The sequence below is a fragment of the Candoia aspera genome, chromosome 5, assembly GCF_035149785.1.
Source record: "Candoia aspera isolate rCanAsp1 chromosome 5, rCanAsp1.hap2, whole genome shotgun sequence".
In the NCBI taxonomy this organism is placed as follows: domain Eukaryota; kingdom Metazoa; phylum Chordata; class Lepidosauria; order Squamata; family Boidae; genus Candoia; species Candoia aspera.
Genome location: NC_086157.1, coordinates 98,048,340 through 98,075,735, shown reverse-complemented (window position 1 = coordinate 98,075,735; position 27,396 = coordinate 98,048,340). Strand labels below are relative to the sequence as shown.

Here is a 27,396-nt window from a genome sequence, read left to right as displayed (position 1 = left end):
GGCAAAACTGAAATACTTTGGCCACATAATGAGAAGGCAGGACACCCTGGAGAAGATGCTGATGCTAGGGAGAGTGGAGGGCAAAAGGAAGAGGGGCCAACCAAGGGCAAGATGGATGGATGATATTCTAGAGGTGATGGACTCGTCCCTGGGGGAGCTGGGGGTGTTGACAACCGACAGGAAGCTCTGGCGTGGGCTGGTCCATGAAGTCACAAAGAGTCGGAAGCGACTAAACGAATAAACAACATAGCATTTTTAAAGCATATTTACCAAAATCAAATAACCAGTTTGAGATGTCTCCTTCGTAGTCTCAGAGTTACTAAATTAAAAAAAGATTGATGAGGAAGGTCCTTTACCCATTGTTGCTTGTTTCTGACATTCAAATGCATAAGGATGAATATTAATTTCATTGCAGGACAATGTGGGGGCTTCTTTAAAATTTTGCTCTTCCCTTATCATGATGATGTGTTGGGAAATTTTATGAGTTATCCAAGAAGAGAAAGAATAAGGGACTGTTACAAAAATTATGTAAGACATCAAAATGTTTCTAGTATGTCCCTATTAACTTAAGGGCAATATCCTTTTGGGTATCATGTTAAGAATATTTTAGGAAATATCCCAAGTTAATAAACCCAATTCATTGTAATGGCAGTACTCTAACTAGACTAAACCTGGATCCACCTAGGTTTCCAATTAATTTGAGAGATAGCCCATTTTTTACTCTTCATGGGATAGCAGGTACAGAGAAGGTATACAATGTGGCCGCTTCTGTCGGACTCACACCTCCTGCTTGAACAGCAGGTGGAGGTGTGGTCAGGAAGCTCTTTGCTCAGTAATACATTAAGCAACAGTTATGGACATTGCTGGGTCAGGAAGCTTTGTTCACAGTCATTTGTGCCTTGTCATCTTGTGGCTGGACTGTTGCATTTTGCTCTGTGTAGGGTTGCCCTTGAAAGGCATTCAGAAGCCATTCAGAAGTTGCAGCATGCAATGGTCTAGGTAGTAATGAGTGCACTGAGGTTTTCACCGTGCACCATAAATACTACTGCTGTGGGAGCTGCACTGGCTATCATTTGGCTTCCAGGTGTAATTCAAAGGGCTAGTCATCACCTTTAAAGCCGTTCCCAAGCTGGACTTGAGTATCTCTTGCATACCTTCTATCTGTCCAGAAAGATCTGTGAGAGAGGGCTTGCAGAGTGTCCCACTATTGAGGAAATGCCATCTGGAGGAACCACATAGTCGAGCCTTTTTAGTAATGGCCCCCTTCCTTTGGAACAGCCCACTTCTGGATATTCAGAGCATCCCCTCCCTATTATACTTTGGAAGAGCGATAAAAACTTGACTCTTCAAAAAGGCATTTGGGGATGATTGAATTATTTTGTTGTTGTTTATTCGTTTAGTCGCTTCCGACTCTTCGTGACTTCATGGACCAGCCCACGCCAGAGCTTCCTGTCGGTCGTCGACACCCCCAGCTCCCCCAGGGACACGTCCGTCACCTCTAGAATATCATCCATCCATCTTGCCTTTGGTCGGCCCCTCTTCCTTTTGCCTTCCACTCTCCCTAGCATCAGCATCTTCTCCAGGGTGTCCTGTCTTCTCATTATGTGGCCAAAGTATTTCAGTTTTGCCTTTCATATCATTCCCTCAAGTGAGCAGTCTGGCCTTATTTCCTGGAGGATGGACTGGTTTGATCTTCTTGCAGTCCAAGGCACTCTCAGAATTTTCCTCCAACACCACAGTTCCAAAGCATCGATCTTCCTTCTCTCAGCCTTCCTTATGGTCCAGCTCTCGCAGCCATATGTTACTACGGGGAACACCATTGCTTTAACTATGCGGGCCTTTGTTGTCAGTGTGATATCTCTGCTCTTAACTATTTTATCGAGATTGGTCATTGCTCTTCTCCCAAGGATGAAGCGTCTTCTGATTTCCTGACTGCAGTCAGCATCTGCAGTAATCTTTGCACCTAGGAATACAAAGTCTTTCACTGCTTCTACATTTTCTCCCTCTATTTGCCAGTTATCAATCAAGCTGGTTGCCATAATCTTTATTTTTTTGAGGTTTAGCTGCAAGCCAGCTTTTGCACTTTCTTCTTTCACCTTCATCATAAGGCTCCTCAGTTCCTCTTCACTTTCAGCCATCAAAGTGGTATCATCTGCATATCTGAGATTGTTAATGTTTCTTCCAGCGATTTTAACTCCAGCCTTGGATTCCTCAAGCCCAGCTTGTCGCATGATGTGTTCTGCATACAAGTTGAATAGGTAGGGTGAGAGTATACAGCCCTGCCGTACTCCTTTCCCAATCTTAAACCAGTCCGTTGTTCCGTGGTCTGTTCTTACTGTTTCTACTTGGTCGTTATACAGATTCTTCAGGAGGCATACAAGATGACTTGGTGTCCCCATACCACTAGGAACTTGCCACAATTTGTTATGGTCCACACAGTCCAAGGCTTTAGAATAGTCAATAAAACAGAAATTGATGTTTTTCTGAAACTCCCTGGCTTTTTCCATTATCCAGCGGATATTGGCACTTTGGTCCCTAGTTCCTCTGCCTTTTCTAAACCCAGCTTGTACATCTGGCAATTCTCGCTCCATGAACTGCTGAAGTCTACCTTGCAGGATCTTGAGCATTACCTTACTGGTATGTGAAATGAGTGCCACTGTTCAATAGTTTGAACATTCTTTAGTGTTTCCCTTTTTTGGTATGGGGATATAAGTTGATTTTTTCCAGTCTGATGGCCATTCTTGTGTTTTCCAAATTTGCTGGCATATAGCATGCATCATCTTGTAAGATTTTGAACAGTTCAGCTGGGATGCCATCATCTCCTGCTGCCTTCTTATTAGCAATGCTTCTTAAGGCCCACTCAACCTCACTCTTCAGGATGTCTGGCTCTAGCTCACTGACCACACCGTCAAAGCTATCCCCGATATTGTTATCCTTCCTATACAGGTCTTCTGTATATTCTTGCCACCTTTTCTTGATCTCTTCTTCTTCTGTTAGGTCCTTGCCATCTTTGTTTTTGATCATACCCATTTTGGCCTGGAATTTACCTCCGATGTTTCTAATTTTCTGGAAAAGGTTTCTTGTCCTTCCTATTCTATTGTCTTCTTCCACTTCCACGCATTGCTTGTTTAAAAATAATTCCTTATCTCTTCTGGCTAACCTCTGGAATTTTGCATTCAATTGGGCATATCTCCCCCTATCACTGTTTCCTTTTGCTTTCCTTCTTTCTTGGGCTACTTCTAGTGTCTCAGCAGACAGCCATTTTGCCTTCTTGGTTTTCTCTTTCTTTGGGATGTATTTTGTTGCCGCCTCCTGAACAATGCTGCGAACCTCTGTCCAGAGTTCTTCCGGGACCCTATCTACTAAATCTAGTCCCTTAAATCTATTCTTCACCTCCACTGCATATTCCTTAGGAATATTAGTGAGCTCATATCTAGCTGATCTGTGGGTCTTCCCTAATCTCTTTAGTCTGATCCTAAATTGTGCAAGAAGAAGTTCGTGATCTGAACTACAGTCAGCTCCAGGTCTTGTTTTTACCGACTGTACAGATGTGCGCCACCTTTGGCTGCAAAGGATGTAGTCAATCTGATTTCGGTGTTGTCCATCTGGGTGAAGTCCATGTATAAAGCCGTCTCTTAGGTTGCTGGAAGAGAGTGTTTGTTATGCAGAGTGGATTGCCTTGGCAAAATTCTATCAGCCTATGTCCTGCTTCGTTTTGTTCTCCCAGGCCATACTTACCTGTAATTCCAGGTGTCATTTGACTGCCCACCTTAGCATTCCAGTCTCCTGTGATGAGAATAACATCTCTTTTAGGTGTGTTGTCCAGTAGGTGCTGCAGATCCTCATAGAACTGCTCTACTTCAGCTTCTTCAGCATTTGTGGTTGGGGCATATATTTGGATCACTGTGATGTTAGATGGCTTGCCCTGAATTCGAATTGAGATCATTCTGTCGTTTTTTGGATTGTATCCAAGCACTGCTTTAGCCACTTGACTATTAATTATGAAGGCTACTCCATTTCTTCTGTGGTCCTCTTGTCCACAGTAGTAGGTCTGGTGGTCATTTGATGTAAAGTGGCCCATTCCAGTCCATTTCAGTTCACTGACGCCCAAAATGTCTACCTTTAATCTTGACATCTCACCAATAACCACATCCAATTTGCCCTGGCTCATAGATCTTACATTCCAGGTTCCAATGGTGTGTTGATCCTTAAAACATCGGATTCCCCGTTCACCACCAGCACTGTCGGCCACTAGCCGTCCTTTCAGCTTTGAGCTAGCTGCGTCATCACGTCTGGGGCTAGTTGAACTCATCCTCTGTTCCTCCCCAGTAGCATTTTGACCATCTTCCGACCTGGGGGTCTCATCTTCCAATGGTATACTGACATATCTCTGGTTGTACCGATCCATTTAATTTTCACGGCAAGAATACTGGGGTGGGTTGCCATTACCTTCCCCAGGGATCGCATTTAGTCTGACCTCTCTGTCATGAGCTTCCCGTCTTGGGTGGCCCTTCACGGTTTAGCTCATGGCATCATTGAGGTGCTCAAGCTCCAGCACCACGACAAGGTAACGATCCTTTGCTGAAGATGATTGAATTATATGACCCCCAAATAGTGGCACATCAGTTGATTATTTGTTGTTGTAGTTTTGTTTTAACTTTAGTCTGTATAGCTGCTGTGTTGTTCAGAGTCTCTAGAAATGAGACTTTGTTTCCTTATTCATTAAATGGTGAATAAATAAATTATTCGGTGTCTTTTGTTGCAAGGTGCTTCATTATAAGTTACTGGTGTCATATAATGGAGATAACATTTAGTAATAATTGTTATACTGAGTGTCCAGGTGACTTCTAAAAACTGCAAAATACTTTTGTTTAAAATGGACAACAATTGCCTTTCTGGAGAAGCTGGGCTGTGCAATATTTGCTAAGGTTATGTTGTTGTTAATGGTGGTGGTAAAAATATTCTCTTTTCACCTGATTTTATCCATGTATTTTCAGATATTTCATCATTGTAAGGACTTAAACTTCTTTCTTTTTAAATGGTAGCTTGGAGTTTCATGGCAATGCTGGATGTTTTTGCTTTTTAGTCATAGAATCACAGAATACATAAATGCCCAAATTTATTATTTTCCTGTATATCTCTGTGGGTCTGTTGATTATACATGTAGAGTAAATAAATTATATATGCATTATGTATACATTTGAGAAATCATCTGTCATATATTAATTGTATTGTTTTAATAGTGTCATTAACACTATTTTTGCATAAGAGCTTTGGTGCAGCCTATGCAAGGGTAATTTAATTTACTGCTACTATTTTTGGTTTCTTCATTGCTTAGAAACATAATTTAAAACTGATTAAATAAAAAGTCATTACATTTATTCTTAAATGTATCATTTTGAATAATTCAGATTATTATAATATCATAGCTTGGAAATACCTTCTTTAAAATATTTTCTCAACTTTATCCAGTCATTAGAATTACTGAAATATAAAGGGAATTGTGCCAGGGATTTATTATTTTTTTAACCCTGAATTCAAACCTTATTTAAGCTTACTAGCTGTCCTTAAAATGCAGGGAAGCTATTCCATTTCAATTCTCATTTATTTCCAAAAGCTACAGTCTGCAGTTTAGAAACATTGGCACCAAATAAAATATTCTTTGACAAAAGGAAATTGGTTCTGCTCTTTCATATGCAAACAAATGCAAGGTTGAAAAAGGCTGGGGAATAGAAAGGGAATCAGAATAAATGGGCAGAATGATTATCTGAGAAATGGAGAGATGCTGACTCTTGTAATATAAATGTAGCACATTTTTAATATGTTAGAAAAAGACTGAAAAATAATTCAGATCATTGTGCAGTTGTGTGTCTTTATGAAGTTCACTAATAACATGGAGGTCAGCAACCTAATGCCACTGATGCTTTGGTGTCCATGATGCCACTAGATGGCACTTAAGAACCCCCTTTAAAAAAAACAACATAAAAAACCCACAGTAGAATCATAAAATGTATGAAGTGGGAAGGATCTATAGGACATGTAGTCCAATTCTATGTTCAGCTCCAGATTTGACTAAGCCATTCCAGAAACCGTTCGAAAACCTCCAGTGAGGTGGGGAGGAGCACCATCACCTCACAGGATTGTTGTTGTAGGGAAAATAGGAGGAGGAAAGAGTATTAGGTATGTTCCCCACCTAGAGTTATTTGTAAAAATAATAAAGGCGGGATGGATGGATGGATGGACGGATGGATGATTCCACCACTTAACAGCTCAAAGCCTCAGATTTCACCTTGATTCTGCCATCTTTTAATTTCTATCAAATGGTCCTGTCTGCTCTCTCTTTCAGTAGAGAACAAACCTACCCTCTTGCATGTTTCAGCCTTCAGAAATGTATCATCTCAGCCTTTGCTTTTGCTATCTAAACACGCTGAGCTCTTTCAACCATTCCTCACAGGGCTTGGCTTCCAGGCACTACCTAATTAATGCTTGGATTACAATTTGGTTTTCTGTAAGATTTACCCAGTACTTCTGAATTTTGTCCTGCATTTCAAAGCTTGCAAAATATACTGAAATGTATATTTTCTAAATGTATACTTGAGAGAAGTACATTGAAGATATCCATTCTTTGTGAATGTGTCTTCACCAGTGTACATAATAATGAATTTTCATGAAATTTTAAAAAGAGATTCACAGATAAATATAGACAGGGCACATTTATCAATGAACATATGCAAACCTGGCACATTATGGAACCTAACTTCTCCTCCCTCTCCCCCCACCTTACTCCCCCCCACTGTATCCCAATTTAAATCCTACATCAGTCCAGCTGCTCCATGCATCTGTTGAAATGAGCTGCAACTTATGCTGATGCCTTTTAATAAAAAAAATTTAGTCTGAAAAAGTGCTACCAGACACCTAATTTTATGGAATTTGAGTGATCCGTCCCCTGCTTCTAGGATATTCAAACGTTGTACTGTATTTTCGAATAAATAGGACTCTGAATGGATATTTACTGTTCCACCCACTAGAATTTTTAGAAGCAAGCTAGGCTTCTCCTGTTGTAAATATTTTGAATATTTGCCATTACTGGAAGAACAAGTTTTTTACTTGTTTAACGTTTGCTGACTTTATATAGTTTGTTAACTTTTTCACGATCGTTTCATCCCACACTCAAGAAAGCTAGCTGTCATTTAGTTCCATTTTTGGCATCTTATTTTATGACAGTCCTGCACCTACCCACATATGCCTTCCTCATGCATGTGCCTGAGATGAAATGAACATGCTGCAATTAAAATGTGATTAATTCCCAACTGACTTTCTATTGGGAAAAATAAACCCTGACAGTTGCATTAAGTTCCTCTATTTTCATCTGTTACTGAAGCTCTACGCCAGAGTTTTTCAAACTCGGCAACTTTAATATGTGTGGACTTCAACTCCCATAATTCCCCAGCCAGTTAGTAACAAAAGCAGGTGTTTGAGGTAGACTTTTATTTTGTTCTTCTAGAGTTGCTCTTTGGTTGTATCATTAGTTTTTAAAAATTTTTATTTATTTATTTATTTATTTGATTTGCGTGATTTGCAGACATTTTAAAAATCTAAGATGTTAAACTGATTAATTATGTGCCACCAAGTCATTGTCAATTCTTAGTGACCACATAGATAGATTTTTTCCTATTAAAAACATTAAAAATATTCATTCATTCATTCATTCATTCATTTATCAAAGTTCGCCACCACCCATCTCCTCCCAAGAGAGGGACTCTGGGTGGTTTACAACAAAGCTAAAAAATCAAAATACAATAAAACCACAATAATACATAAAATATAAATACGAAAGAGAAGTATAAAATAGAATCCAGATGGCAGTTAAAAGTTATAATTCAATTCATATATATCTGAGGACCACTTTAAGGCGCCAGCCATCCCCAAGAACGACTACTCCCCTTCCCACCCCAAGCGAGATGGCAGAGCCAGGTCTTCAGCTTTTTCTGGAAGGTCAGGAGAGAGGGGGCTTGCCTCACCTCTGGGGGAAGAGTGTTCCAAAGGATGGGAGCCACTGCAGAGAAGGTCTGCTTCCTGGGCCCCGCCAGATGGCATTCTCTTGTAGACGGGGTCTGTAACATGCCCTCTCTGCCTCACTGGGTGGGACGGGTTGATACACAGGGGGTAAAGCAGTCCCTCAGGTAACCTGGACCCATGCCATGTAGGGCTTTAAAGGTAATAACCAACACTTTGAATTGGACCCGGAAGCAAACTGGCACCCAGTGCAGCTCGTGCAGCAAAAGTGTTAAATGTGCTGATCTTGGGGCACCTAAAATTGCCCTCATGGCCACATTCTGGACCAGCTGTAGCTTCTGGGTACTCTTCAAGGGTAGCCCCATGTATCGCGCATTGCAGTAGTCTATATGGGAGATGACTAGGGCATGCAACATTTAAATTAATACTTAAACTGATTAACAAAAGCCTGCTTGAAGAGAGGTATCTTTACAGACACTGAGAAAGTGTTGGCCAAATACATCTCCTATATGGGTAATAGTTTTGGGTTTCCTCAAATCTTTTTCTTTTTTCTCTTCCTTTTTTAGAAGAGAGATTTTGTTTTCACTGAACAGAGATGCTTATTAGGTGCAATAAGGGCACATTCTTAAGTAGTATAATGTAGATAGAGTAGGATGTATCTATGATTTAATAAAACAGCTGGGAAGATTGAAGATATACAAAATATTTTTATATACAAAATATATCTTTGAATCTTTATTCCACTTCATTTTAAACAGTGAGATACTTATAGTAGGTTGAACAATAAATAAAACTTTCTTAGATATACAGTTCAATTCTATATTAAATATTTGCCATAGACATATATTATGCATCTGTTAGAGCCTGGCTGTGTAACTCCTAGCTCAAAGATAAAAGTTTTACAGCTCTTACAGAGAGTATTTGACTCCAATATAGTGAGCATCCAGTAAAAAGACTCTCTTATATACCATGTTATATGAATTTATTGAATGGCAGTTTTTAATTAATCATAACTGTTGTGATAGCATAAAGAAGAAGAGATTTATGAGGAATGAAGGTGTAAGATACATGGTAGCTTTCCCAAAACTTGGTGTCTTACTTTCATCACATTTTATTCGGTGGCAATGTTAAATGGAGAATTCTGCAAGTTCTACCCAGAATGGGAAGGATGGGTATGATATGGTCAGAGTCAGCACAACAAATTATGCCTGGAAAAGTCACGGAAGCTGCTGGAGCACCGTTATGCATGGCATCTGCAGGAAGCAAGTGATGTGACCCAAGTCATGATGTCATTGTAGTTCTAATGGACACCTACATTGATATGATATATTGGTTAAGGCAATGGGCTAGAAACCAGGAGACCATGAGTTCTAGTCACTCCTTAGGCATGAAAGCCGGCTGGGTGACCTTGGGCCAGTCACACACACTCAGCCCAACTCACCTCACAGCGTGGTTGTTGCGGGGAAAATAGGAGGAAGGAGTATTAGGTATGTTTACCACCTTGAGTTATTTATAAAAAAAAATAAAGGTGGGAAAAAATAAATAAACATAAAACAATTTCCCCAAGACCAGCCCACTCAACAGCCAAAGAACAGTAGCAGAAATCTGGAGCAGGTTAGTTTGCATTCTTTTCTCTTTTTCTCCCAAATATTTACTTCTTTTCCTTCTGTGAGACATGTTGATGTTGATGGATATCAGCAGAGAGAGGATATGAGCAATGAAACAGCTAATTCTTATTTCAGGTATCATTACTTCTCACTAAATTAATTTAAGATGTTTCAGCTGTAAACGCTGAACCCACAGCACCATCAGCTGCAGCCTCAGCTGGCCCTTTGGTCACTCTTTTCTTCATTATCTCCAAATGTAATCTTCCTGGAGATAAGCCTTGTTTTCTATTTTTATGAAAGCTACACACATGTCATCAATCAACAAATGTATTTCACCTTGCTTACCATAAATAAAGTTACACTCTTTATAATGTATAAGGATTTGTCAGGTGTTCCTGAAATAAAAAGACAAATGAATCAGCAGCTTGGTAGCATAATCTACTTGCAGATGAAAAATTGGCATTTCATAAACCAATAGCACACTCTGGAAAAATAACTTTAATATCTACATGAAAAGGAAGGAGTTTGACCTTCTTTAATGTGAGGATGGATCACATCTTACAAGGTTTCATGAAGCTGTTCCAATTTCCCTAGGAACTGCAGTATATTTGAACTGATCCTTCAAAAAATACAGGTAGTCCTTGTTTAGTGACTGTCTAGTTTAGTGACCATTCACAGTTACAAAGGTGATGAAAAAGTAACTTTATGACCAATCCTCACATTTACGACCTTTGGAAGTCACTTCTTTATATATTTTCATTTCATTTCTTTTTCTTTATTATCTCTCTTTTCTTTTTCTTCTTTTTTTCTTGCACTTTTTCTTCGTTACATTCTCTTCTCTTTAAGTTTAGTTTGTATTAGTTTTTATTATTGTAATTAAAACTCTTAATAAAAGTTATATTTAAAAAAAATCTGAAGCACTGCACAGCTCTAATATTAATTCTATTATACTAAATTTTCTTCTTCACTGTAGAAAAAAAAATGGTCAAGGTTATCTGTGTACTAGCACTCAGATTTCTGGTTGTTTTGTTCTTACTTCCTTATTTTATTAGTAATTTGCTAAGGGGGTGAATTCAGCCCTAGTCCATGGTGTCTCTGGCTTGTCTTGTCCTTCTACCTCTCCTTTCATTGTTTAGCCCACCCTTTCTCAACTTTTTGACCCTGGAGGAACCCTTGAAATATTTTTCAGGCCTTGGGGAACCCCTGCACAATCAGGCTCAAATGTAGGCCAGAAGTTACAAAATTATTATATTCATTTCATGGGTAGGCCTGTATATATGCATTAACAGTGTTCTTAAACTAAAAATAAAGAATGAAACTTACCTCTTTAATGTGAAGTTGCCCGAATTTGAAATAATTTTTTAAATAAATCCTGATCTCCCAGGGAACCCCTAGTGACCTCTTATGGAACCCTGGGGTTCCACAGAACCCTGGTAGAGAAACCTTGGTTTAGGCTATTCTTCTCCTTGAATCTAACTTTTCTGCACTTAGATTCCATAGCTTTGGGGATTTTGTTCTACCATGCCTAGAAGATCCATCTTTCAGATGGTGAACATTTCCATATCAACATATTTGTTCCCTGTCTAATATAGTAGAGCATTTGATATCCAAAGCTTCATTATCTCAAGTATGCTGCAGTACTGTTAAACACCTGATAAATGTTGTCTAAAATGGCAATAGTATATGTAGTACAGTTAAATTTATCAGCTGTTAATTGAACATTTATAACCTCCCAACTATTGGAAGGAAACTATATGAAAACTGCTTTCAAATAAGAGCAATCATATAAGGATTATCAACTCTTTATTCAAAGTTGGCTTTTTTTTTTGGTATCATTACTGATTTTTTAAAAAAAAAATTACCAGAGTGTACTATATTTTTGAACAGTCACTTAATTTTAAGCCAGACAAGTAGATTGGATGCAGACTGCAAGTTCTAAATGTTGTAATTAACTTCACAGAAATTTGCCAAAGTCATTTAATGTGGGACATTGTAAATTATTATTATTATTATCATTATTATTATTATTATTATTATTCAAATTTCGTTACTGCCCATCTTGCCTTAGATTTTTCAGGTTCCTCAGTGGGGATACCTTGCCATCCATGCAAGTAGTTTGTGAGTGAATGAGCAGCATCATAGTGCCACAATCAATGATGGATGTACCCAAACTACTGGGGCCCTGACTTCTGTTTGATCACTCAAGTTCTTCATCACCAACCCTGGACGTTACAAGAAACAAGAAATGTATGGATGTGTGTACATGTATACACATACAGATATATAGACCCACATACAAATAGCAAAGATTACGTAGACAGAATTGAAAGAATATAAGGGCCATTTCTGAAGAGCTTGATTAGATTCCTTCCTATGTATATCTCAGAGATATTTTATGGATTTTTCTTTGAACTAAGAGAGATCATAATACATGAAGATATCTAACTGCAAATCTTTATGTAGACCGAAGAAGACCCTGTAGCCTTTCTGGATCACAGTGACAGCGATGAGGAATTTGATCCAAGTACACTTCCAGACCCAGATGGATACAGAGATGATGAACAAGAGATCCTTCCAAAAAGCCACAGGTATTTGTTGCATTGACATCTTAATTTTCTTTCCTTCCTTGTTTTTTTCTTCTCTAGCTTACCAGATTCTAAACATGTTAAAGACAATCAATCAAAGTTACCTTCATTCTGCTGTAGTTACATCAGCCAATTAGCTTATATTATTCAGCTATGGACAGGACAGTGCAGAATAGCCCTGCCTGCTAATTTAGACCTGTGGCTTTATTATCTACCAGGTATATACACAACTAACACAAATACTAGTGGTAAGAGGTATTTTGCACATAAAACTATATGTACTTTGGCTTCCCGATGATTATAGATTATTGGATGCAGGAGAAGAAGTGAGTACCTGAGAAACTGCCAGGGCCTCCAAGGATCTTTCAGTTTACTGTCTGGCCTCCCCTTCCCCACTTCAAGAGGATCTGAATTATTTGGAGGCTGGTAGTGCTGCCACTGCTAGCTGAGACCATGGCTGACCATAAAGCAGCAGCAGAGGAGGAGGATATAGCAACAGCAGGGTAACTCCTCCTTTGCCCTATATCATTCTTCTGCTGTGACTCATATTGGGGCCCCAGGAAGCCTGCAACAAGGGGAATCCCAGGACTTCCTGTGCATCTAAAAACAGGAAGGATAGTGGGCACAGTTGAAGTCCCGCCCCTTGTTTACATGCAATGCATGCGCAGCACTCATAAAAAGGATCAAGAGTTGGTCAGGTGGTCATAGTTTCCATCTTGACTTCTTTGCTGCCCCTGCGGATGCCCCCAGGTCTGCCCTGTGCCCCATGGTGGCCACTTCCCCTGCTTTCATCATTTGTACACTCTTGCTTTTAATATAGAGAAGTAAGATATATGTATTTTTTTTAAAAAAATACTTATTTAGTTTATATTTATTCATTTAATTTTTATCCTGCCTTTATTACTTTTTATAAATAACTCAAGGCGGCAAACATACCTAATACTCCTTCCTCCTCCTCTTTTCCCCACAACATCCACCCTGTGAGGTGAGTTGGGCTGAGAGAGAGTGACTGGCCCAGGGTCACCCAGCCAGCTTCGTGCCTAAGGTGGGACTAGAACTCACGGACTCCTGATTTCTAGCCCAGCATCTTAACTACTAGACCAAACTGGCTTATACTTACACAATTAACAAGACAGTCTTTAATCCTAATAAAAAATAAAAAATACAAATACAAACTAAGAAAAAACAGAAAAAAATATTTTTTTCCTCAGGATATATGTAATGAAATCAAGAAAGTACATCTTTGTACTAATCATACTGGGGAAAAGTTGATGAATTTGTCTTGGTTGTAGAAAGCTTTAGAAAAAGTCTTGTCAATCATGGGTGGCATTTTTTCCCTATCTCATCCCTTAAGGGATGAAAGATATGTATAATCCACTATTTTATATCTGCTACTTAACAAATCACCTTTAAGCTGCATCCCGCCACAAGCTTAGTGAAATGAATTTTTCATGTATCTAGTATCATTCATTATATTGCTTATTTAAGGCAATCATAATGTTAAATAACTAAGAAGGTGGGGAGAGGCACAGGGGAGAGCAGCAGCAGAGCTGAATATTCATCAGGCAAGTCAAATTGAATTTTTAATATCTCTAATTCCGAAGCACTGTTAAAAAGGAATGTTGATTTGGAACAAAGATCTGATCAGTTTTTTCATTACCTTCAATTAATCTCTTACATACTTGGCTGTTCATCTTAGTTCTCACTTCTAAATGGAATATGCATTTCAGCTGTTTCAAGATGTCAGTTTTTTCAGGCTGAATTCCTAACCATAACTTTTGCTAAGTAGATATATTTAATTGCAGGCAGTAATTGAATTTATCATTTAATGGATATTTGGGGAAAACATTGTGATTTGAAGGCTGATGCTAACAATTTGACTGATGAAATTGTTTGAAAATGCCTTCAGTCTCTCGTATAAGATGAGCCATTTTGATATTCAAAGGCTCATACAGCCTTGTAAGCATTTCATTCTCATTTTGTAGTTAATATGGTGTACCTATAGTTAAAGAGAGAAAAATTAGGAGAGGATTTTACCCATCCATCTGGCTCCCAAGTTGCAATGGGACTCTGGATGGCTAAAAGCACCAGACAAAAACTAAAGATGCATCATGTCCAAAGCTACTCACATATCTGCACTGTTAAAACTGTTAAAATGGTCTCACCTAACACCTGAGAGAAAAACCAGGTCTTCAGCGCTTCACAAAAAAATGGGCAAAGTCAGGGCCATCCAGATCTTGAGGGATCTATTGTTTTACAGGGCAGGTGCAGCAACATAGAAGGCACGTTTTCCAGGTTCTAAGATGACATTGTTTAATAGAAGTGACCTGGAACATATCCACCTGTTGCATCTTGGAGACAGTCTCACAAACAATCCAGCCTTGTGCCATGGAGGGCTTTGTAGGTGACAACCAGCACCTTGAATTGCACCTGAATGCTTACTGGAAGCCAGTGCAGCTGGTAAAGTAGTGGCATTGCATGGATGTACCAAGGTACACTCGCAACTAACTGCCCATGCCATTGCATTCTGGATCAGTTACAGCTTCTGAGAGCTTTTCAAGGCAGCCCTATTCAAAACTAATTATGGCAGACCCTCTAATTCATCCCCCCACCCCCAGCCTCCAGTCACTGAGAAAAAACTTGATGGCATCACTTAGTCAGCCAGGGATAGAGATATACTGTATAACTGGGTATTATCAGTGTATTGATGATACCTAACACCATGCCAACAAATAGCTTTGCCCAGTGGCTTCATGTAGATGTTGAACAGGAGTGAGGTGAATGTTGAGCCTTGAGCCACCTCACAAAACTGGGGGCTAGGATTAGACCTCTCTTCCCCTACCAATACTGACTGGAATCAAACCCAGAGAGGGGAAGAAAAATGGTGTAATAGTGTGCTCCCAACTCCCAGCCCCCTGAGTAGTCCAGAAGGATGCCACAATCATGGTATCAAAAGCTGCTAAGAGATCAAGGACAACTAGGATGGATTTACCACCACCAACCCACCTCAGTGCTATACCTAGATCTGAAATTTCACTAAAAAGAGTCCAGATAATCTGCTTCCTCCAGAGTCCTCTGAAGTTTGTTTGTTTGTTTGTTTATCAAATGTTTATCACCGCCCATCTCCCCCAGATGGGAGATTGCAACCCAACCATCTTTTCATCAACATTCCCTAAAAAGGGCAGCATGGTTGCAGTGATGAGAAATCGATGCAGTACTTTGGGTAGGCATTTAATATAAATGGAGTTGATGTAACTCTTTTAAAAATACATTTGAGGGACCACCTCTTCCTGGTTACATCTACCCATCCCATCAGGTCCAGCAGGAGGGGCATGCATTGGTTCCCACCTGCTAAAGAGTTCCACCTGACAGGATCCAGAAGACATGCCTTTTCTGCAGTAGTTCCACCCTTTGGAAAATCATCCCCCTCCCTCAAGGTGAGATTAGCTACAACCCTATTGTCCTTTCAGGAATCTCTTTTAAAACGTGATTTTTTCAGCAGGCTTGGGGATACCATGGTACAGGAATAAGGAGCTTGTGAGATGGTTGTATTGTATGTGAGATTTTGATGCACTCTCCCGTTAATTGTTTTTAATGATTGTTTGTGATTTTAAAAAATTGTTGGTTTTATTGTACACTGCCCAGAGTCACATTAGTGAGATGGAATATGAATATGAATATGAATATATATATATATATATATATATGTGTGGAAGAGGAGGAGGAGGAGTGGGGAACAGCACTGCTTAGAAATAACTGAAGAGTGGTAAATATTGATTCTGTCAAGCCAGGGTTATTAATTGCTTTGGTTCTCTTAGATACAGACTACTACTTATCCTTCTTCATTCTCAGAACTCTTCTCTGAGATTGGTTCTGTTCCCATTTTACAAAAGTAGAATTGGTGCTAGCCCAATAGACAACATATCTAAACTCCCCCTACCTGAACGAGGATAAAAATTCCATTTCATGTCCAGCTAGTTACCCCAGCTTTCAATCCAAACTTGGTCACTTTCAGAGGCAGTAAGAGCCCAGCTCCACAATTCCTAGACAGCATACATTGCAGCTTACTGGCAGTTAAGGGATTTATAATCTAACCCACTTGGATGGCATCTGGTTGGGGAAGGCTAAGCCACTCTTTTCTTTGCCTAACCAGCTTCCTATTAGATTCAACTCTGACTGTTGATGTTGATTTATAAGTTTGGCTGTGAGTTTTTTATTTTTGTTTGTGCATTCCTAGGTTAATCTGTTTTTAAATGCTTGAATTATTGTTGTTGGACTTTTTTTTAACAAAAGTACTCTCCTGCATTTGCACTGAGGCTGCTATGGGAGGTTAAATAGCTACTGCTAAGCCATAAACCTTAATATATCTAATTATCCCTAATTAACTTGGTTAGGAAGAAACATACTGAAGGCAAAATGATGGCAGTCCTTTATTTGGGCATAGTATTTCAGATTTATTTAGAGGCTCCAGTTAATTTTTAAGTTCTTTGGGAATATGTTTAGCCCAGAAATATGTACTATCCTAAAACAAATAAAAGGACCTCCTTAAGCTATTCAGTTTTGTGATCTAAATTTAATATTGTCAAACACTAGAAAGGCATAAAGATGGTAGAAAGGAAGTAATGGGTTTATTTGAAAGACTTGCTCCTCTCTGCAAGGTTTAATCTTTATGATATGTCATATTTGTGCTGTTGCATGTAACTGACCTTAGTATTTCATTTTAACAGGGTTAGTTGCTTTTTGAAGCTATCTTGATCCCTCAAGATATAAAGCATGTATACGTTTAAATTAGTCGTTGCTTTGGGGTTCTGTAGAAAAAGAGCAGAGTGTGATAGCAAAGATGTCAAGAGGAGAAAAAAAAATACAAATAGTAGTAATGGCTTGAAGACTGAAGAGTAGCAGCTATTGAAGGACATTTTAATTTCATTTGCCATAAAGGAGGGAGGGTGTACACTGTGTAGTGGTGAAGGATGACAATGAAGACAACTTTGACAGCTGCAGTTCCAACAGACTAAAGAAGGGAAGATGAAACTGAGTGCCTGAAGCAGTGGAAAGATGATAATAAAGATAATGCTTTGGTGACTAAAGCTAGAGATTAGTTAGTTGCTGCATTATGAATGTAGGTTGTATTATGGTTTAGGTTGAGTCTCTTCATTTTTAACAATAACCAAAAAAGGGATTGGCTGCCTTTTCAAGCATCATTCTGTGCCATATGTGAACCTGGTTCATTTAAAAGATTTTTTTCCCTTAATAATAAAGTTTATTTACGTTGCCTTCAAAACTAAGCACAAAAGAGAAATAAATAAATTAGAATATACGAAAATAAAAGTAGCCACTTTAAAACCTAGGCAGCTCTAACTATAAAGGTGATAGTGGAATAACAAACAAGTAACCATTTTACAGGAAAAAGAATAGATAAACTATACTCTGTAAAATGTATTAATAATGTATAATTAATTAAGGTAAAGTAAAGGTTTCCCTTGACATTAAGTCCAGTCGTGTCCGACTCCAGGGGGCGGTGCTCATCTCCGTTTCAAAGCCGAAGAGCCGGCGTTTGTCCGCAGACACTTCCATGGTCATGTGGCCGGCATGACTAAACGGAACGCCGTTACCTGCCCGCCGAAGCGGTACCTATTAATCTACCCACATTTGCATGTTGTAAACTTTTTTTAAAAAAGAAGATAACGTGGAATTAGGAAGGGAATGAAACTGCTTTACAGTGAGTTGAAGTATGCATAGCGCTATAGGATTGAGAATAGAACTAGAATTAGAATAGAATTAGCTTATTAATTTATTTTGTGGCCATGTAATGATGTGTGTGTGTGTGTGTGTGTGAGAGAGAGAGAGAGAGTGAGTTTTCCTTGGTTAGTCTAAGATAGCTTTGTCCACTTTTTGTTTGATTTTAGTTCTAGGGCATTAGGCCTGATAAATCTCAGGGTCTTTTTTCATGGTTGTATAAACCTGACTGCAGGACTTTTTCAGTGCACAAATAGTTGAAAAAGAGACTAGGACATCACACAATGTATTTTCATTATTCCCACTGCGTGCAGTCAATGTTCTGACACTGAGTGAAGAAGAAGTAGTGCTCAGGCGCTACAGAAGGGTCTGCATTAATTAATCTTCATTAGAAATCTTTCCTTGGCCTTGGAAATTAAAATGTACTGATGTGGTTTGCCGCCCAGTGTCTTTGATTAGCAAAATACCAATTCTTAAGAGGCTGTTATTTGTAAATTTTGCATTATGCTGGCAGGCCAGCATCCTTAAGGAATTAGGTATTTAAACTGAATGAAGTTAGATATATGGCCACAAAAGTGCATTAGTTGTTTTAAATTTAAGTGAGATCAACAGGATTAACTAGAACTACATTTATTTCCTCCCCCTGCCCCCAAAAGAAATGCAGAAATTCATATCTATTTAAGAGATGTACCATCTGTCACATAGGTCCTTCCCTTTTATTTCTGTGTAGGGAGTTAGAGCTAGAAGAGGCCATTTAAAGCTATCAAGTCCTATCCCCTTCTCCATGTAGGAATCAAAGCAACCCAACTAGATGGCTGTCTAGCCTCCATTTCAATACATCCAGTGAAAGGGATCCTACCACTTTTCTGAGTAGTAATTGATTCTATTGTAAAACTGTTCTTACTGTTAGGAGGAGGAGGATTCCATTCGGATGGAATCTGCTTTCCTGTAACTTAACTGCATTGTTCCGTGTCCTATACTCTGGAATGAGAGACAACAGCTCTTGACCTTGTTTTAAGTGATGTAGTTTCCATTACTTGAAGTGTGCTATTCACTCTTCACTCTTGATAGTCATTGTCTTTTAATTGATCCACCTCACAGGGTACCTGTTCTGGAGATAGAGAAGTCATTAAAGGAAGTACTGTGTACACTACTTTGAGAAGAAAGGTAGAACATAAATCTAACAAGCAGTGCATACTAACATCTAGCATACAACAAACAAACTTTCTCAGTATATTTCTGCTGACAAACACAAATAACAGCTAGCTTCCAAGATGAACCACTTTGTGGATCCTATAAGTAAAGCCCATGATCAGTGTATAAAAGTCTTGCCTTTTCTAAGTAAGCATTGGATTATAGCTCAGTATACTGTAATCTCCAGAGGCAGCAACTCTCATAGAAGTCTGTGAGATATCTATGAGAGTTGCTTCTATGGAATCCTTGGTCCTCTCTGAGGCTTGAGAGCCAGGCCCACTCCCTCTTCGCACTGAAGATATTGCCTAGTCTGGCAATGAAACGTCTGCAAGAAAACAACAAGACTCAGAGAGCACCAAGGACTCCACATTCAACCCTGAGCTACAAATATTCACTTCAGTTGCTTCTATGTTTGCCTTGAAGTCCTTTCATTGTAAAGCTATTTGCTCCTAAGCTCATTCCTGGCATCTCCAGTTTAAAAAAAACTTTGGTAGTTGTAAGTAAGGCTTTTCCCAGAATCTCTGCAGAGCTGTAGAGGGCAGAGAGGCTTGAGAGACAGGAGGAAGAGCCACTACCAAGACTACGGTCAGATAAAAGAGGACTGAGTCCAGGGCAGGAATGTAACCTGAGTAAACATTTCAGACAAGCCCCTCTCTAGTTCTCACAAAGATAAAGGGAGGGAAGGGGGAAGCGCATTCAGACTTGCAAGATTCTGTTACTATAGCATTACAATAACAGTAGTACTGACCTACATGACAATGGATTCTTAGTCTGATCTACCTCAAAGGGCTGACAAGAGCTGTTGCCAGCCAGAGTAGGCAATAAAAGGCTAGAGAGAGAAATAGGACAAGGGAGCCTCTTGATTTCCAACTGCTCACTTTCAGCTGTATTTACATATAATGGCCTTCCTGCATAGTACAGAAAGGTATAATAAGCAACACCACATAAACAGAAATTGCATTGGACTTTTCATTTCTGGCTGGCAGACATACCATTTAGGCATCTTTCCAACTTTGTCCCATTAGGGCAAATAGATCTTTTTGTAGGTATTGGCAAGAGAAATGCTTCTATTGGCTATCTCCAGCTAGGGGTTCACTGCCAATTGGTTAACAGTCGCAGATGGTGGGAGAGGAACAGGGCACAAAAAACCTCTTCACTTGATAGTTTGTGAAAATGGACATCCTGTATCTCTCTCTTTTTCTTTCTTACTGTGCATATGGAACTAAGTTAATTTAGAGAAAGATGAGAGTGAAAAATGCCACTATGTCACAGCATGTGAAACCACCTTCTCTCGGGTCTTCTTCAAGGCTTTCCCCACCTGCTATCCCTTGTACAGGATCAAGCTGCAGCTTCTGGGGCACCTGCCTTATTTACTGTAATTATCTGAATATGACTGTGTGAGTGGAACCTTCCTTGGTGCTCCTCTGCATTATCTTGACACCCTTCATGGTCACAGGGTTAAATGTTATCAAAAGATTTTTTTTTTTAATGTGGAGCTCCTGTAATCTTCTGTGAGCCTCTACAGTATACCCTTGCCCCCAGGCCTAAGCAGACATCTTATTTCCCCCCCCCAAAATTCCAGAGAATTTTTATTTCTTCCTTCTATTTTTTTCTTCTTGTGCCAAACATGCCCTCCTTTTCAGCTCCCATTACTGGAAATAATTAAAACACAGACTGGTTCCTTAAATACATATTTCCACATTTCGTTAAAAAAAAACAAACCATGACTTTGGATTGGCCAAGCTTACAAAAACAGTTCTCAAAAAAGCCTAAATGCATTCTGATGGCATTGATTGCCCAGGAGATCTCAGAGAAAGAGTGATACATATATATGGTTGCTCATTTTAAAGATACTTGCAGCGACTCAGGCATCTGTTTTTAAATATGGCCTATTTTATATACTGAATCTGTTATGCTTTCTTATTAGTGTTTTAATCACTAATCTTATTATGAACAGATGCCCTATTTGCAATTTCAATCAATTGAAATTCTCCTTGGTTTAATACCCACTTGTGTGATAGAAGTAATTGGCTGAATTGCAAATTGGATAAGAGATTGTATTTTAATTAATATGATTTAAGTGTAATATAGCTATATTTTAAATTCCCTTCTCACCTCTGTGGTGGTATGTGTCTTCCTCAACCTCGGGTTCTCTACCAGAGGTCTGGAAATTTGAGGGCTCTGTGCAGTACCTTAGCTGTTCCTAGCATTTTACTCTTCTGGACAGAAAGCTCTGATATTGTTACTTGTTCTTCCTGATGTTGCTGTCACTTGGCACCACTACATCTATCACCACTGCTGTCTTCTGGTCCTTGTCTACTACCATGATGTCTGGTACCTGTCTGTCTGTCCAGATCTGGAAGTCCCACAGGATCTTAGCCCTGTTATTCTCCATGACATCCTGTGGAATCTCCCATCTGGACTTGGGATGGTCTAGCCCATACACTGTGCAGATGTTCCTGTACACAATGCCAACTACTTGGTTGTGCCATTCAGTGTATGCTGTTCCTGCCTGCATCTTACACCCTGCCACTATATGTTGGACTGTCTCTGAGGCCTCTGCACAGTCTGCATCTCAGGTCCTGTCTAGTGTGGTAGACCCCTGCTTCTATGGAACTGGTGCTTAGTGCCTGTTCTTGTGCTGCTGTGATCAGTGCCTCAGTGCTGTCTTTTAGTCCAGACCTTTTCAGCTACTTGTAGGATTTCCCAATGTCAGCCACCTCACCTATCTGTCGATGGTACATCCCATGCAGGGTTTTGTCTTGCCATGGCACTTCCTCTGCTTGGTCTTCCTCTCATGTCTGCTGCTGCTTCAGACATTCTCTCAGGGGCTCATCTTTGGGTGCCATCTTACTGATGGATGCTCTGGGTTTCATCCAGGATAGTGGCTTTGGTACTTACCAGATCCCACCCACCCTCTTTCTGGCTGGTGTACAGTCTCTGGGTGTTGGACTTGGGGTGGAAACCTCCGTACATTGTGAGGAGCTTCCGGGTCTTTACATTGGCAACCCCCTGTCCTCCTTTGGCCAGCTCACTATACGCACAGCATATGTGTTGATAGTGTGGATCTTGTTCTTCCCATTGACCTGGCTATTCAGGACCTGTCTTATCCTTTGGTGAGACTTGGCTTCCTTGCCCTCAAGATGGATGGATGGATGGATGAACACACACACACACACACACACACACACACACATACATACACACACTCATTCATTCATTCATTCTTCGGGGGGGGCTGCTTCAAAAATATTTTTGCCTTATGTCAAAATACAAAGCAAACTTTGTTCTAAATCTGTAGTTTCTGATTGTATGTGATTTTTTTTACCCACCATTTTGTCAGAATTCAGGCCAAACGAATGTAGAGTTGAGTTCAGCTTAGTGGTGATTAAACTGAAGGTGGCTAGACTGAACAAGCTGCCCAAGGTCATTAAATGAAATTGGCTGTCCAAAGTTTTTCCTACATGGTGCCTTCTGGCTGCTTGGGGTTATAAGATTCTGTCACTCCAGACTGTTGGCCAAATGGGTATGGTGGGCATTGACATCCAAGACATTGGAGAGGCGGTTCTAGCCTTTGTAACACATAGGAAAAGAGAGCTAGCAAAGACAAAAGGTCTGCTTATGTGCTTATTCGGTAGGGACGCTGCTTGCTTGCTTGCTTATTTCTGTATTTATTTATTTGCACATTTAAAAGACTTATATGGCCTTCTATCTCAGACAGTGATCCTAGGCGGTTCACAACAACCAATTAAAAACAATGGAATAAAAGCAGAATAAGCCTTCCCACTAGGCACCAGACTCAATCCCATCCTAGCCCAGTGCTTGGGAGAAGAGCCTGGTCTTCATGGCTTTCTAGAAAAGCTAGAAGGAATGGGCCCCAGAATTTTGGGTGGGAGGCTATTTTAAAGGGCTACAGAGGAAGTTCACCTCCAAGGTCCCATCTGAGGGAAGGGCATCTAGCGGAATGGGAAGATATCCTCAGGGAGAGGTGGTCCTGCAAATACCACATAGAAATGGCACAGCCAAGAACTATACTGATAGACCATTAAGACAGAATCTTAGCAGAATCTTCTCCCAAATACAATCAACCAAAGGCAGGTGTCCCTCATATGGCAAAGTTTTCATTCATCTTGTGGCTGAGAAAGCCAAATGCATATTGTGGTCTCACATTGAAAACAAAGTACTGCTTCATAAGGGCTTCCTTTCACATGTCATTTGCTTGATTTCTCATTGTCTGATTGCTCAGCATTGAATATCTGATGGGTTAGCCCAGACCTCTCTAATTAATGAAGGTGCAATCCTGGAAGCCCTGTGGCCTGCAAGTGCTGGAGGATAGCGCAAAGGAGGAGAAGGAACGGGGGGGGGGGGGATTATAGTCTCTATATGAAGAGGAAATAGAAGAGAAGGCTGGCGGGCTGACTAGAGCTGAAGAAAAAGGTCCTGGAGGTTTGGAGCAAGGCTGCAGAGCCCATCTGGTTAACAGGCTGCTTAAACCTTTCCAAGAAGCCCTGCTGAAAGATCTATTTCCCTCTGCCTGGACTATGCTGAGAATTTCCAAGGAGTGCTTGCTGTGGAAGGAAGTTGGCTTCCCTGCTTTCCTTGAGATTTGCAAACACTTTTGACTTGCCAGTTTTCTGTGCTGACCCTGAAGCAAGAGAACATCCATCCCTGAAGCAAGAAGACATCCAGACTTCTTTCATAAGAGACACTTTTGATTTGGGGAGGACTGAAGCTTCAGGAATATGGTTCTACCTTTGCCAGAAATCCCATCTGTGAGATTGAAAGGGATAGGTGAAAATAGAACCATTGTCACTCTTACTCCTTTTCTGAGGCTTCTGAGGAGTCTTGTACAATGTAATGTAATGTAATGACAAAACTTTGGTTGAGTTCAAACATTAGTCTGTGTCTTTACTTGCTTTTGTTTAGTATATTATGTGAATCTAGTCACTGAAGCTGATAAGGGATTTAAGGTGCTTGAATAGGACTGGGAAGATCCAAGATCCAGGATCCTGCCCTGATGATGTTATCTAGTAAGGCAATGAAAGTCTGCAACTCAAAAACCAACTCAGCACAACATCCAGATTTAGCCATAGAAACTCCTTATAGGAAGAAAGGCAGGATATAAATCTAATAAATGTAGCCACCTATGGCCAACCATGGGTTCATGTGATATATATAAGTTAAATAATTGTGTTTGAGGTCATATGAGTTCTGTCAGTCTAGTTAAAATATGACAAGGCTTAGAAAAAGTAATGGACATGGTTGCTATTGATTACCTCCAATTCCAGATATGGTACTTCTCAGTGCATTTGACAGGGAATACTGGCAGGGAGGCACAGTTGCGCTCATTTTCTGCTTGTTAGTTTCTCAGAGATACTTATCTAACACTCTGAGAACAGATTTCTCAATTAGATAGGCCATAGGTTATTCCAGCATGGCTCTCTTTAATTCTTGTGATGACTTGTGCCCACTGACCCCAGCCCATTCATTGGCACTGCTTGATGCAAACTTATGTTTCCTAGTGACTTGCCATAAGAGTAAAATCTTATAACTGGAGTTACATAGATGTTATCATGGCATCCATAAGCAGATCACTCAAGCACAGTTTAATAATTGCTTGAGAACTTCTTACAAAGACATCAATACAGAACAGTAAACCCTTGGGTAGAAGATCTAGGAATTGGATCCAGATTTAGCTTTGTTGAAATCAGTGCAGCTCAGTCTAGTTCTGACTCAATTTCTCTAAATATGTCAGATTAGTTATCACTTTTTAATAATGGCATTTCAGTCAGATTGCTACATATCAATAAAGATTAGGTTCTGGATTTACACATGGATCTTCCCCCGATTATTGTACCTTCTGTTTCTTAATTTGGTTTAATAGCTAGAGAAGAGATGAGAGCCAGAAGGTGGTCTTGTTTTAAAAAAGCAACCCAGGAAGGCAGAACATATGAATTATGCACTTGCAGTGCCTCCATAAAACATGGAGGTCTTAATTTTATCTAGCTTGATAGACACAGGAAAAATGTGAATAGTTTTCTCTGTTGTTTATTTGAAGATGGGGAAGGCTCACTTGGCTGATACCGTTTAGCAAATGTAGGTTCTAATAAGTTAGGGTTTTCTTTTAAAAACCGTATTATGTTTCAGAGCAGGAGATAGGGCTACTCCTTCAAGTCCTGCTAATACGGTCTGCTGATTGGCCACTGTGGAAAGCAGGATGTTGGACCAAATGTGTCTTTAGTCTGATTTAGGAGAGTTGATCTACACTACATTGAGTATAGTTGTGAGAACAAGTTAAACGGGTAAATCCATGATGGTATTTCCCACTAATTATGTAAATTACACAGTTTGTATGTAGTATATGCGATCATGTTGACTGTCATCAGTCAAGAATTGGGCATATTGAACTCATCAGGGATGGTTGATAAATGACGTATTTTCCTGAATCAATTCATTTTCTCCCTGCTTTATTTTGAAGCACCACATTTGTTATTTAAAAAACTTATTACTGCAGCCAGAGACCATTTCCTACTTTAGGTTTTGAATCCTCCAACCTTAATTTGTCTTTTCACATCATCACCATGTTTGTCTCTAATTTGTAATTAAACTTTTTCTTACTTAAAAGCAGTTACTTTCTTATATGATTCTGATTGACTTAAATGCCAATAATAAAAAAATGATGGATTTATTTCTACAGAGAATGTGGAACAGATAAACGGCGATTGGGTGGAAGCAAATCAGCAGTGGAAACACCACAAAAGAGGAAGAAGATGAAACTTAACCAAGAGGACGTGTTTCTACCATTAGATACAGGTCTTTCCCTTGCAGAAGATGAAGCATTAGTATTACATCTGCTCAACATTTAAAGCTCATTTTTTTCCCTTGCCAATGTGATTCCAGTTATTTTTGTCCTTCTATCACAGAGACAACAGGACAGATGAATGCTAATAAATATTTATGCATTAATATCTGAAAGTATAGATTCTCTGATGGTGCTTCATGACTACTTTGGTTCATAGGTAGACTCTGCTTATGAAAGTTGTAGAAGTCTCTCGTGTGTCAGATCTTCCAATATTTGTTGATTTTTAAAGATGCTAGGAATTTTTTAAAAATATAATAACCTTTTGTACAGAAAGCTTTGTGTAACCCAGAAGGACAAATCTTTCCTGTCTTGGGGTGAGTTTTATAAGGTAAAATGACCAGAATTGAATAGATATACATAAAATATTTTAAATATTATTTATGTAGAACAATACAAGTTTTCCAAAATAAAATGAGAAAAAGTTTGACTTTGATTTTCTTTGAAGCATTTACTTGAAATTCTGAATGTTAATATAAATTCCCCTTGCTTTTGCTTTCTAGTCAAGTATCAATAAATCAAATCAATATACTAGTCATGCTGTATATCTGTATATTCTTCCTATGGAGTTTTTCCAGATTTTTATCCTTCAAGCACCCTTTCAATCACTAAATTTTGCAGTGGGTTCAAATTATAGGTGTGATCCATTTTGTAATTAGCCCATGTTGTCTCATTATTGCATCTGAAATGTTTCCAAAAGCAAAAAATAGAGAAGGAAATTGTGGCAGCGCGCTGGAAAGCGTTTGGCCCGAGAGATCAGAAAAAACACATACCAGGCATTTCTATAAAAATAAATGTATTTACAGAAAGCATAAAACATAAACAGTTTTCCATATCCAGAAATCCTGGATAGGCACAAAAGCTTTACAAGTTCATATTTTACAAACTCATACACACGCACACTTGCTCTGAGTAGAAATGAGCTGCTGCTGCTGCTGCTGCTGGGCTTAAACAGAAACTAAAAAACTTTCTGGTGGCAAGCTTCCCCCAGGCAAATCAGCAGCTTTAGCTTAAATGGTCATCTTTTCACACCCCAACCTGAAGATACTTAAGTTTGACCTTGTCACCCTGCCAGAGTGATTTGTTACCATAGTAACTTAGTGGCTTGGTCTGCAAACAACCAAATACCAACAGAAATAACATTCCAACAGTACACATTTTTCACCAATGTTAGCAGGAAAATACACAGGTTGATAAGAAATGTCCCCAGGATGGTACAGCCCAGCTTCTTCTCCAGTCTTTTCTAAATGCAGGTAGTCCTCAGGTTACGACCCTAATTGGGACCAGAATTTCTGTTGCTAAGTAAAGTGGTCATTAGGCAAAACATCATGTGACCGCACAGCTTAGCGACTGCAGTTCTGGTAGGCCTGGTTGCAGTTGTTACGCCAAGACCTCATGC

The 27,396-nt window shown here is 39.5% G+C and overlaps 1 protein-coding gene across 1 annotated transcript in view; it reads left to right on the top strand.

Annotated features, from left to right (window-relative positions):
- The window catches only part of DDX10 (DEAD-box helicase 10), a 174,872-nt gene extending 148,448 nt beyond the window's left edge, over window positions 1-26,424 (top strand). Inside the window, exons 17-18 of the mRNA XM_063305813.1 lie at window positions 12,087-12,211; window positions 25,836-26,424. Of these exons, the coding sequence (XP_063161883.1) occupies window positions 12,087-12,211; window positions 25,836-26,004 (294 nt within the window). The 3' untranslated portion in view covers window positions 26,005-26,424. The remainder of the gene's footprint in view (window positions 1-12,086; window positions 12,212-25,835) is intronic.
- Window positions 26,425-27,396: the final 972 nt, after the last annotated feature.